The following is a 13,138-nucleotide window of genomic DNA, read 5'->3' on the forward strand; positions in this document are numbered from 1 at the left end:
GCACAAAACACAGGACAAAATCGAGGCAGTGGTACAGGCACCACGACCACAAAATATCACAGAAGTGAGATCTTTCACGGGACTGATCAATTACTACAGAAGATTCCTCCCAAACCTTTCAGCAATAGTCCAGCCTCTAAATCATCTCCTGGAAAATAATAGGACATGGCGGTGGACAGAGCAGTGTGACAATGCATTTCTGGAGGCAAAACGGCTCATAACATCTGAACAGGTCCTGATGCATTACGACCCTGAAATGCCAGTGAAGTTGGCTTGTGATGCGTCCCCTTATGGATTCGGGGCAGTCCTTTCACACACACTGAAAGATGGGTCAGAGAGGCCAGTTGCATTTGAGTCACGGACATTGAATGATGCAGAGAAAAACTGCTCACAAATCGACAAAGAAGCACTGGCACTAGTGTGGGGCGTCAAGAAATTCCACGCATACCTATAAGGCAAGCGTTTCACACTGGTTACAGATCACCAGCCGTTGCTTTCCATTTTCAGTCCAAAGAAAGGCATTCCGGCAATGACAGCAGCCAGGTTACAGCGATACGCCCTGTTCCTTGCCAGTCATATGTATGACATTGAGTTTAAGCCGTCATCCCTCCACACCAATGCAGATGGATTATCCAGACTGCCATGTACAAGAGAAAGGCAAAGGAGGGTGGATGCAGTGGACATGTTCCATACCGCTCAGCTCGAGGCCCTACCAGTCACAAGCACAGTTATCAAACATGAGACAAGGAAAGATGTGACCTTGTCAAAAGTGTACACCTACACCATGTCAGGATGGCCAGCTACTGGCAGAAAGGAGCGGATTCCGTATTTCCAGCGGAGAAACGAAATTACAACGTACCAAGGATGTTTGATGTGGGGAATGAGAGTCATGATACCCCAGAAATGCCAACATCTAGTCTTGCAGCAACTACATGAAGGTCATGTTGGAATTGTCAAAATGAAGCTGCTCGCAAGGAGCCACTTCTGGTGGCCAGGTCTGGACCAACAGATAGAAAATATGGCAAAGAACTGTAGTGGATGTTTGGAAACACTTCACATGCCTGCTCCTGTCCCAGTCCACCCATGGGAATGGCCCGCAGAGCCACGGCAGAGAATTCATGTGGACTACGCTGGTCCCTTTGAAAAGCACATGTTTCTGGTTATAGTTTATGCCCATTCCAAATGGCCAGAGGTGTTTTGCACTGACTCCTCCACCTCAGCTCAGACGATAGAGTGTCTCAGAACAACGTTTGCACGCTTCGGTTTGCCACTGCAGCTGGTAAGTGACAACGCGCAAGCTTTTGTAAGTGACGAGTTTACAAGATTCATGTCAGTAAATGGAATCAAACACTCAACCTCAGCTCCGTACCACCCTGCCACCAATAGGCTGGCAGAACGCTTTGTGCAAACCCTAAAGCAAGGACTCCGTGCAGCAAAACGAGACGAAGGGACTTTGCAAACAAAACTGGCCAAGTTCCTGGCCTCCTACCGAAACACCCCACATGCCACAACAAATGAAAGCCCAGCAGCACTGATGTTCGGGAGGCCTCTCCGCACACAGCTGGACATCATGAAACCAAACAGGCGTAATGAAGTGCTGAACAAACAAGCCAAGATGCTCTCCGGTGGCCGGGAGCGCCATCTCCAAACAGGACAGGAAGTGATGGTGCGAGACTACAGAAGAGGGAAATGGACAAGAGGGACCGTACACACACAAACGGGACCTAGAACTTACCAGGTTCAAGTGAGCCCAGACATAATGTGGCGGCGTCACATTAACCAAATGCATTCCATGGAAAACAGCACAACAATCGAGAGAGAACAGGCACAGAGAGCTCCTGAGAGTGACACACAGGGAACTGTAGAGGACGGTGGGGCAGTAGAGAGACCCCAGGCTGAAAGAAGGGAACGTGTTGATGAAGGTGCTGCTATAGCAGAAGCTATAATGGAACAAGCACACACTGAGGATGTTCAGGAGCCTCCAGACAATCCGAGGCGCTACCTGGAACGAAGGCACCGTCCACCAGACAGACTAGACTTATAAACAAACAAACAAAAACTAACTGTTCAAGTTCAAATTAAAAGATGCAAAATAACTACAACAAGTTCTGGGAAATGTTTCAGTTGCGGTTTGGTAAAAGTAACTCTGATCGTATAAGAGAAGGAATGTTATGTTCTGTTAATTACTGATGTCCCCTTTAAGGATGGAGCGCCCTTGGTCATGCGCAGTATTGTTCTATGTTACTCTGGTACTAACTAGTTTGAGTAAATGTGAAGCTCCAGTTCAATTGCTTGTATTCAGAGTCTTTCTTATTACATAAATAAGTACTAAGTGTTAAGACACTACACTTACATTCACAGCTAGCCGTTAGACATTCTTGGAATGTTCAAGTCAACAGAACCTTGACCTTTGACCTCTAGGGTATAAATCGCTTAAAAAAGGAAACCCTGATACATTAACCTTTGTTTGACAAGTGGTTCTGAAAGGTCATTAATTTACATTTGAAATAATATATACAGTGCCTTGCGAAATTATTCGGCCCCCTTGAACTTTGCGACCTTTTGCCACATTTCAGGCTTCAAACAAAGATATAAAACTGTATTTTTTTGTGAAGAATCAACAACAAGTGGGACACAATCATGAAGTGGAACGACATTTATTGGATATTTCAAACTTTTTTAGGATTCACATATTAACCCCACAGAAGCCTTTTTCCAATATGGCCACCAAACAAGTTTTGGGCTCCCGAGTGGCGCAGAGGTCTTAGGCACTTCACCTCAGTACTAGAGGCGTCACTACAGACGCTGAATAGATCCCGGGCTGTATCACAACCGTCCGTGATCGGGAGTCCCATAGGGCAGCACACACTTGGCCCAGCGTCGGCCCAGCGTCCTGGTTAGGGTTTGGCAGGTGTAGGCCGTCAAATAACAAATGTTAACCTTTTGCGTCTAGGGGGCAGTATTTTCGTTTTTGGTTAAAAAATGTACCCATTTGAAACGGCCTATTTCTCAGCCCCAGAAACTAGAATATGCATATAAATTGTCAGATTAGGATAGAAAACACTCTAAAGTTTCCAAAACTGTAAAAATATTGTCTGAGTATAACAGAACTGATATTGCTGGCGAAAGCCTGAGGAAAATCCAATCAGGAAGTGCCTCTTATTTTGAAACCTCTCTGTTCCTATGCAAGCCTATCCTCCATTTAAAGGGATATCAACCAGATTCCTTTTGCTATGGCTTCCCTAAGGTGTCAGTCTTCAGACAGTTTCGGGCTTTTATTTTGAAAAATGAGCGTGAAGGATCACATTGCGTAAGTGGATAGGTGGGGGCTCTGAGTGAGTTTTTGTGCAACTGAGTAAAGCCGCCGTTGTTCCTCCCGCTGTTATTGAAAAACCTACACACTCGGTTGATATATTATCGAATATACATTTTAAAAACATGAGGATTGATTATAAAAAACATTTGACATGTTTCTGTGGACATCATGGATATTATTTGGAATATATGTCTGTGTTGTCGTGACCACTCTTTCCTGTGGATTTTTGATCATAACGCGACAAACGTCGGTATTTTGGGTATAAAAATAATCTTTATGGAACAAAAGGAACATTTGTTGTGTAACTGGGAGTCTCGTGAGTGAAAACATCTGAAAATCAAAGGTAAACAATTCATTTGATTGCTTTCATGTTTTTCGTGACCAAGCTTCCTGATGCTAAGTGTACATGATTTTACGCTATGCTATCGATAAACATACAAACGCTTGGATTGCTTTCGCTGTAAAGCATAATTTCTAAATCTGAGACGACAGGTGGATTAACAAAAGGCTAAGCTGTGTTTTGCAATATTGCACTTGTGATTTCATGAATATGAATATTTTTTAGTAATATTATTTGACTGTTGCGCCATGCTATTCAGCAGTTGCTGACGAAAATGATCCCGCTAACGGGAGGGGTAGTGCCAAGAAGCTGACTTGCCTAGTTAAAAAATAAATAAAACATTTTTAAAAGTTATTTAACTCAATAGGGTCTTTATTAGATCAATTTTGCATTATCATACCTGTATGAAATATAATTGTATCATGCCCAATATCATACATAACATGTTCATAGTGACGTAGAACACACTACCAAATGAGCCGGCTGTGCAGATAAAGATTATTCACAGAACTGTAAGAATGTGCCAAAAAAAACTGTCCGAATCACTGATTTCTAAAGATGTCACGATCACGATCAATAACTGCAGTATTTTTATCTTCAAACATGTCAAATGGATATGTACAAGTGAATAGTCATGGATGTGAGCCGACTCAAATGATATACGTTATCCTATTAACTGTCGCTGGTTGCTCAGCTCCGAGAGGAGCTTTCTAATAGAAACACTGAGGATTTGTTCCCCGGTTCGGGAAGGAAAAGAAGAGGAGATAAGTCGCCCTGGATAAGAGCGTCTGTCAAATGACTCAAATGTAAATGTTACATGAGATAAGGAGGCGGCAGGGTGGACGAGAAGCAGAAGAAGGGGTCTTGATTGTAAAAGCGGCAGACGCATGGCCTCCTGAGCGAGGATCCGGGGGGTAGAGGGAGTGGAACCACTCACATCAACACTCTATAAAAGATGGAAGTTCTACTTTCATCATATCCCCCTCCCCCCTCCTCTATAACCAGAAGGCAGTCATGTTCTATATGTCGAGCTATATTAGAGAGTGTGTGTGTGTGTAGAATGGTAATGAAAAGCCTTATGTGGTGCAGCCATCTGCTCATGGTGGGAAGTCTGTGGCTTAAGCACCAGCTATCTTCATACTAACGGTCTCACGTTACATCCACTGTACATCGCGTGTAGGTGCTGTTTTTGGCCCTGTGTTTTGCTGGTCTGCCTAAAAACAGGGGCTCGATTCAATCTAAATCATAGGACATAAAAGACCTAGCTACTCCTACCAGGTGCTTCCTCACAGGTACACGTTTGTGTGTGTGATCGAATGTGTGTGCGCATTCCTGCATGCGTGAGTTGAGCCACAAGTGGGAAGTCCAGTGTTAATTCTGATGAAGCATACTCGTCACACGAATACCTCCAGAACAGGAGCAATGACTTCCCAGGCAGCTGCCCTGGCCAAGGGGTTGGTTTGGCGGGTCGTCAGTCCACTCAGCCTGCACGCCTGGCAGCTTTTATGAACGGGCATGCCCAAAATCCCTGCCTGGCTGCGTCACCGCCCAAAACACACAGCACAGGGAATCCTGTTCCCCTAGCTGCAACCAGAGTGTCTGTGTGTACTGTGTTTGTTTGAGACCGTGACAAAAGCGGGCCCTGAGCCACAAGCACTCAGGTAAGAGCAGGAGCCCAAGGTGAGAGTGCTACACACAGATGCGCACGCACACTTCCCTTTGCAGTGAGGCTGACTGAATTTGCATTCCAGTGTTCACAGTAAACCGTCAACAAATTAGATTGATCTCCATCTCGGGTTGGTGTATATGAAACTATGGTGCTGATGAGAAGGGAAATGAAACCTCTCCCTCTCTCTCGTGAAAAAGGTAGCTGGACTGTTGAACGTGCTGCGAAATCGCATAAGATACGGTTGTTACTGTAATGAATGCTTCAGAAAGGCCGCAGTGTTAAAATAGCAACACAGAGCATACCTATGGGGAGTGACAGATGGGCCTGGGTCCTAAATGGCACCCTAATCCCTTTATAGTGCACTTCTTTTGATCAGGGCCCATAGAGCTTTAGTCAAAAGTAGTGCACTATATAGGAACGTGGGTGCTATTTAGGATGCAGACAGGGTCTACGGTAGCTACCTGTATTGTTCTCCAGGGAGAGGTGACTGGGAGAGAAGGGGCAGAGGTGGGGTGGTGGAGGGTCTCTGGTTTCCTTTTAGCCATAATCTTGCGTGACTGCGAACAATGTACTTCAAAAGGTGAGACGGCACTGGCCTTCTTTAGGGCCCCTGTAAAACCAAGCCCCCCCTACAATATCAATGAACACGAAAGACCCTAAGGGTACACAGTGATTGCAAAAGCAATAATGGCAGAAATACGGGGATAGGTGTGTGAGGAGACACCCAAGTTCCAGTATGGGAGGCAGAAAGCACACCAGACCTCGGGTGCTAACCTTGCATGTGAAAGAAACCCTTTAACGGTGAATAGATTTTTTTTAAATCATGGTCTCTCTCTCAGGTCTCGGGAGAAGAAAAAAAAAAACAGAACCACGACACTCAAACTTGACCCATACACACCTCTAACACCCAGGTCCAGTCATAGAGTGTTGACGTGAGCCTAACCATGTCTAAGATTCTCTACTGCACTTGGTCTGCCTTCCACATCTCATCCACACAGATAGGCAGAGGTGGAATGTGTGTGTGTGTGTGTGTGTGTATATATATAATATATACATTTCTAGTTGAGTACTCAACTTGTTGTGTTAGTTTATTAAAAAAGATTAAGGCATTCCAAATGGGTTAAAAACAGACAATATATTAATTTCTATCAGTATTTTTCAGTGAGAATTAAGGACAGGTTAGTAGACAGGCCTTTGTATCTGTATCAAACTTTATTTAAAAAAGGCATTTAAAAGCGGAGATCCGCGAAGGTAAAAAAAACACAAAAAACAGTCATTGGTCGCCCCAGGCGCATTACTTGTTCTATTTGTATTTTTTTTAAAGAGGTGTTGAGCATCCAGTGACCTAACAGAAAAGACTGTAGTCCATACGCTGCTGTTCAATTGTGCGTGTAATGATGTGCAGTGATGACCAAGGGAATAAAACAGTGTTGATTGTTTAGCTTTGACTTCAGTAAAGGCATTGCCAATTTTGTATGTTTTTTTTTTTTTTTGGGGGGGGGGTTCTGCATGTCATTACAATTGTGGAATAGTTCTAGTTCTGTGGACACAACAACTTGACATCAACTGCAGACTTTCTAACTTGCAGCTGAAGTTTATCATGTGTGATGTGTTTGGAACTGGAGCTTGGAGGGAATAGTAAGGCAGACTTGTTAGCTGGTGCTAAGCAGACCAGGCCTGTTATTAAAATATGGGCTGCTTTCAGACTTGATATACTGTACATGCTGCTTTCTGACTTCATATACTGTGCAGGTGTGAATTCTTGTTCTCCATGCATCCAGCCGCCTGTCTGACAAGTAGACAGAGCATTGAAGCCTGCCACGTGAGGCTTACATTCGCTGGACTTCCCCGGGAGTATCTCAAGTCCCTTTATGGCTCCTTAAAAGGAGAGGTCACTCCAAAATCAACATGTTTTTCAGGCCTTTTAGGATCTCAAATATGGTCAAAATGTCGAGAAGAGTCCCACACCATCTGTTGTGTATATCCAGCTATAAGCCTCCATCCCAAATAAAAGGGAAAGAAAGGCACCACCCGAAATGACATAAGACATCCAGCTACATCTATACAACAGATGGCATGGAGTCATCTCAAACATTTGACCACTTTCAGGGCCTGAGCAACAACATCAATAAATGTTCAAAAAAACATTCATTTGTGTGCGAGTTGTTCCTTTAAATCCGAAATCTGACTGACAACAGACAGGGCAAAGGTTGTGAAGGAGCATGAAGGTACACTTTATCAATACTGTAGGTCTACCTGTGGAACAACCCAGTTCTCGTGGCCACGACCAGGGCTCGTCAGTATTATTCCAGAGCAGTGGTGTGGTGGGCGGAACGTTCCGCAGGGTTCCGGAGTGTTACAGAGTGCGTCTGGCCTGGAACTCCCCACCAGCAGCAGGGCAGTAGGCCCCAGGTGGGATTTATGAAGTGTTAAGAATGTTTTGATCTCAAAACCTGATGCAGGCCATCTGGGAGCAGTCTACACCTCACTGGCGCCTCCATGATGCCTCGTCCTCCATCCACCCACTCCCCCTACAGAAAACACTCAGTGTATCTAATATACAGGGAGGTAGCCTGGGTAGGGTAGGAGAGTTAAAAAGTTGGAGACCATGCCCTCTTTTCCCAAGCCACAAGGCCCTCACAACTCCAACATCAATCTCCATCTGGCACAAGGCAGGCTGTCACATTCCTTCCCCAGAACACCCAACCCAACTCGACCAAATATGGACTGGGCTGATACATTCAGTACTGCTGACAAATGTGTCTCAAGTGATTGAGCGGATTAAGTCTATCAGCACAGCCCTTTTATAGGGTGAAGAGCAAAAGCATCCACTTACTCATTCATTTCTAGAGCTGTCTGAGCTGCAATCGCTCCCAAGACCCCATGCATGCTTCACAGAAGTTTACACACTTGAATAATGCAACACAGCATGTAGAAATGTTGACACTGTTCATTACTGTTCGCAAAACAATGTCCATACAGGCTAGAACACTATCCAATGCAAGATGATTACATACCACCACAGACAGATGCTGGCACTAAGACCGCACTCAATGAGCTGTACACCGCCATAAGCAAACAGGAAAACGCTCATCCAGGTGGCGCTCCTAGTTGCCCGGGACTTTAATGCAGGGAAACAAATCAGTTTTACCTAATTTCTCCCAGCATGTTAAATGTGCAACCAGAGAGAAAAATAAAAAATAAAAAATAAATAAATCTAGACCACCTTTACTCCACACACAGAGACGCGTACAAAGCTCTCCCTCCATTAGGCAAATTTCACCATAATTCTATCCTCCTGATTCCTACGTACAAGCAAAAATTAAAGCAGGAAGCACCAGTGACTCGGTCAATAAAAAAAGTGGCCAGATGAAGCAGATGCTAAGCCACAGGACTGTTTTGCAAGCACAGACTGGAATATGTTCCGGCATTGAAGAGTACACCACATCAGTCACTGGCTTCATCAATAAGTGCATCGATGACATAGTCTCCACAGTGACTGTACGTACATACTGCACGATATAGTCAGTGAACATATCGGAATCGGCCGATATTAGCTAAAAATGCCAACATCGGTATAGGCCGATATCTAGTTTAACGCTTGATGTGCAAAACCAAGTTCAAAGCTGACGTGCATACCTATATAAATAAATAAGGTACATGATACAATGACACCATTTAAAATGTTGCGCTACACGTGCAACACAGAACTCCTAAGCAAGCCCACAATGTCTGCTGTGTGGATCGAGCAGTCAACAAGTTGAGCAGTCATTCGAAAGAGTAGCAACATTTCAGCGAGACAACTCAAAGGTGAAATCCATTAAAGCCAGGAATAATGAAACTCATTGCCCTTGACAACCAACCGTTCTCTGTCGTGGGTGATGTTGGCTTTCGCCGACTGGTCGAGCACCGGCTAACACAAAGTGAGACATTTTTCCCGATGTTGCCCTACCGGAGTTACACAGTAGTAGCTTCACTGCTATTAGCTTCACGACATACACTATGGAGCCGCCGTTTGTGTCTATGAGTGTCAAAAAAAAAAGATACAGTAGCACTGTCAAATATGTATAAAAATGTCAGCAAACACCTGTGTGTTTAGAATACCGTGTAGGTAATAAAGCATCATTCGCTAGACCGCTACTTCTGGGGTAGCTAGCTTTAGCTTAGTACCTAGCTAGCACCAATACAACCAGCCTGAAAACAATGACCAGTAAAAACTGCAGTCATTTTCATTATTCTTAGCAATGATTTAGGAATCCTTGTAAGTATTAGCAAATAGTAGAATTATGCCTTGCTTTTATTTTGAAGGCTAATCGCAAAGTCCACCATTAATCAAATAAGAACTGCCTTATAAATTAGGGTTATTTTACATTATGACACATCGCTACAGTGGGGCAAAAAAAGTATTTAGTCAAATAAATGATTACCATTATGCCGTTTTGTAGTTTGATAGATTTTTACCTAAGTAACATTTATTGTAGAATTGATTCAAATAATGCATAAACATTTTGTTTCAAATGTAATGACAGAGCAGTAGCTGAGTTTATCTGCTTGGATCAAGTGCCATTCTGGCTTTGGCTAATAAGCCTTTTTTTGTGTGGTCTCGTTTTGGTATTGAGATAATAAACCTGGTATCGGTATTCAAGTCAAAATGCTGGTATCGTGGCAACACTAGTTATAGGGCTATAGGCAAGAGTCATAGATTCTACAGCCGACCTTGCGCGTCGTCTCTGACTGGTAACATATTGATATTGCATGATGAAAGCATCTACCTTCAACTCTGTTTGCACTCTGCAGTCTGGACACACGCTGAGCTTCAGCAGGCAGGGAGGGAGGGAGGCACATACACCGGTTTTGACAATACCAGTGTTACAATATTTTTTTTCCATGGCAAAAATGTAAACACGAAGCTCTCTTGGTCCTTTAAAAACCTGCTGCCTGTAAAATAGTGTGTTATAAGCTTGGAAAATAAATACATGTGACTCTGGATGACAACATAATGGTGTTTGTTTCCAACATCAGGGCTGTTTTCCTAATTAAGTTACATTCGCTTCGTGTTTTGTTTCCTTGCCACGATACGAACAAGTATCGTACAGAGCACACACAAACGCACACCAACACTCGCACAAACGCATAGCTTCCACAAGTTCAGTAAGGTGAGCACTCCACGGCAGGAGCCTCTGATTGGACTGCCTGGGGTTCTGGTTTCTATACATCAACCTGTTGCTCAGCTGTTCCCGTGCAGCATGTGCAGGAAAGGGAGGACATTACCATGGCAACACAAAGTGCAGGAAAGGGGAAGGTGTTATGGTGCTAGTATGATGCGTGAGACGATTATCAATAGAAGTCAATACAAGTGAAATTTTCACAGCAGAGGGAGTAGGGAATGCTGAGAGAAATTAAAAAGGGGGATCCCTGAGGACGGGGTCAAAGATACGAGTGTTTTGTCACACGATGAGGAATATGGAAATAGCATTGTTTATGTCAAATAAACAATGGAGCCTTGGGAGCGGCAGGTAGCCTAGAAGTTAGAGAAGGTTGCTGGTTCGAATTCCCGAGCCGACTAGGTGAAAAACATCTGTCCATCTGCCCGTGAGCAAAGGCCTAAAACCTTAATTGCTACAGTGTCCCTGGCCGTGACCCCACTGTCCGCTGGGGTTTTAGGGGAGGGGGATGTGCAACAAAACACACTTGTTACACACCTGTACATGTGTGAAACAGAACAAATATCAGCACTTTCGGTATTGAGCTACGTCCCTAACCCAGAATCCCATTGAAACACAGGGACTGGTTCAATCCTGACTTTACCCCTCAGGCATCATAATGGAAGACATTAGATCAAGGGGATCAAAAGGGGACATGAGATCTGTTTGATCCAGACTTATTTGAGCTAAACACACAGGGAGGGAGATCTCCATCTTAGTCTATGAAGCACAACAGTCAAACATCAACCCCGAGGTGTGTCCACACCAAATGTGCCACATTGGTGTCAGCAGTGGGATATAGCCATAGCCCCACAGTCAAACAATCCAGAGTGCACTAGCACCGTCGTGTTAAAAAGGCATACAGAAAAGGGCTCGGCCCAAGGAGGACCTGATCCTCCATCAGCACTCCTACTCCGAGATGCTTTTTTAACATGGGCCCTGTTCAGTTGGATCAGTCACTTCGATCTCTTGACAGTCTAGCTCCCTCCTCTACTTCGACTCTCTCCCCCAGAAACCCTCACGCCACCTGGCGGGTCACGGAGGATTAGCCAATCAAAAAGGTCAGAGGTACACGGAGCTTCCAGTGGCTTAACGCCACAGCCAGACAACACACGAGAGGCAGTGGACTGGTTTACTCAGGCTACTCATGTTGGGAAATAAGTTAGTCGACCGCGTTTAGAACAATTCCTTGACTCAAGACCACATTAAGAGCACCCTAAATCTATACCTTAAGCCTTGAGATAACCTTGCCTCGCCTTCTCAAATTCAATGTGCAGATATGGATATAAAAGAGCTGAAGCTCTGAGCTATCCAATCAGGCCCCAGCCTTGCTACTCCTGTTGTTTCACCCACTGCATCATAAGGCGGAGAGAAGGGGCCGAGTGGGAAGGAACCAGAGAACTCACCTGTGGATTGTTCTTCTCACCCTCGCTCTGCTGGGTCTTACTGTTCTTCTTACAGCCTTTGCCACCTGGCGGGCTATTATCGGCTGATAATAGGCTCCCCTTTCAGTCCCTCTCAGCCCCTAAGGCAACGCGCTGCTCTCAGGGTCCCCAAACCATTCAGGCTTGCCGCTGTGCTGTTTAATGTAAGTGACTGACCCCCAAGCATGCATCCTTCTGGTTTTGACTGCCTCCCAGGTGGGCCATTTTCCAGATGTGATGCTGCCACCCAGGCAAACTGTTTTCAGGCTCTCTCCGTGCTTTTTTTTTGGCAGCAACTCACTAGCTCGGCTAGCCCTGGGTCTGAAAGCCTCAAGACGTGCTCCACTGCTCGGTCCTTGTCTACCTCCCAAAAAGGTGGTCTCCAGTGGATCAGTCAGCCTGCACCTGTAAGACACACACAGAACAGAAGGGTTCGACATAAACACAGAGAAGCCAACAAACTGAGTACAAAAAACCTTTAAACTCACAGGGTAGATTATCAGAGGACTGGTTTCCGGAACACAGATTACACCTAGACAAACTCACAGGGTAGATACTGTAAAAACAGTCAAAGCCTTGATTTTACTGGTGTGTCTATGAGTTTGGTCTGCCTTGCTGGTGTGGTATTGTGGAGTTGAGGTCAACATTATTTTAGGAAGGTATTACTTGAGGACAAGTTCAAGTAGGGAGAATAGCATTTTAGAAAATCTATAAATTGCTCAAGAGACTGTTTCACATACAGTGCAAGTAGGAAATGGCCTATTCTGCAAGTAGGAAATAGCCTACTATAGCCCAAAGCAAGTGGAGTTTGTCAAAAGGCACCTAAATGACTGACCATGAGAAACAAGATTCTCTGGTCTGATGCAGCAGGGACTGGGAGACTAGTCAAGATCGAGGGAAAGATGTACGGTGGGTGCACAGTACAGAGAGTTCCTTGATGAAAACCTGCTCCAGGGTGCTCAGGACCTCAGACTGGGGCAAAGGTTCATCTTCCAGCAGGACAACAAACCTAAGCACACAGCCAAGACAATGCAGGAGTGGCTCGGGACAAGACTCTGAACGTCCTCGAGTGGCCCAGCCAGAGCCCGGACTTGAACCCAATTGAATATTTCTGGAAAGACCTGAAAATAGCTGTGCAGCGACGCTCCTCATCCAACCTGACAGAGCTTGAGAGGATCTGCAGAG

At 44.8% G+C, this 13,138-nt stretch overlaps 2 protein-coding genes across 3 annotated transcripts in view; one reads left to right on the plus strand and one right to left on the minus strand.

The window, feature by feature from the left end:
• LOC118384328 (thyroid hormone receptor alpha) overlaps positions 1 to 13,138 on the minus strand; it is a 97,510-nt gene that overhangs the window by 27,720 nt on the left and 56,652 nt on the right. For both annotated transcript variants that reach the window (XM_035770745.2, XM_052518513.1), the window contains exon 2: positions 11,936 to 12,358. The gene's annotated coding sequence lies outside the window, so the exon portion shown is untranslated. The remainder of the gene's footprint in view (positions 1 to 11,935; positions 12,359 to 13,138) is intronic.
• On the plus strand, positions 530 to 11,622 carry LOC127929937 (uncharacterized protein K02A2.6-like). The gene is made up of 2 exons (XM_052518300.1): positions 530 to 1,744; positions 11,542 to 11,622. The coding sequence occupies exons 1-2, from the start codon at positions 530 to 532 to the stop codon at positions 11,620 to 11,622; spliced, it is 1,296 nt and encodes a 431-aa protein (XP_052374260.1).

Source organism: Oncorhynchus keta, chromosome 5 (assembly GCF_023373465.1).
Source record: "Oncorhynchus keta strain PuntledgeMale-10-30-2019 chromosome 5, Oket_V2, whole genome shotgun sequence".
Lineage (NCBI taxonomy): Eukaryota > Metazoa > Chordata > Actinopteri > Salmoniformes > Salmonidae > Oncorhynchus > Oncorhynchus keta.

What these genes read in the sequence shown, in the direction of transcription:
- LOC127929937 (XM_052518300.1), top strand. Translation starts at nt 530, where the DNA reads ATGACAGCAGCCAGGTTACAGCGATACGCCCTGTTCCTTGCCAGTCAT. An exon ending in CTAGAACTTACCAGGTTCAA is followed by an intron (nt 1,745 to 11,541) that starts GTGAGCCCAGAC and finishes TCTCTCCCCCAG; the next exon opens with AAACCCTCACGCCACCTGGC.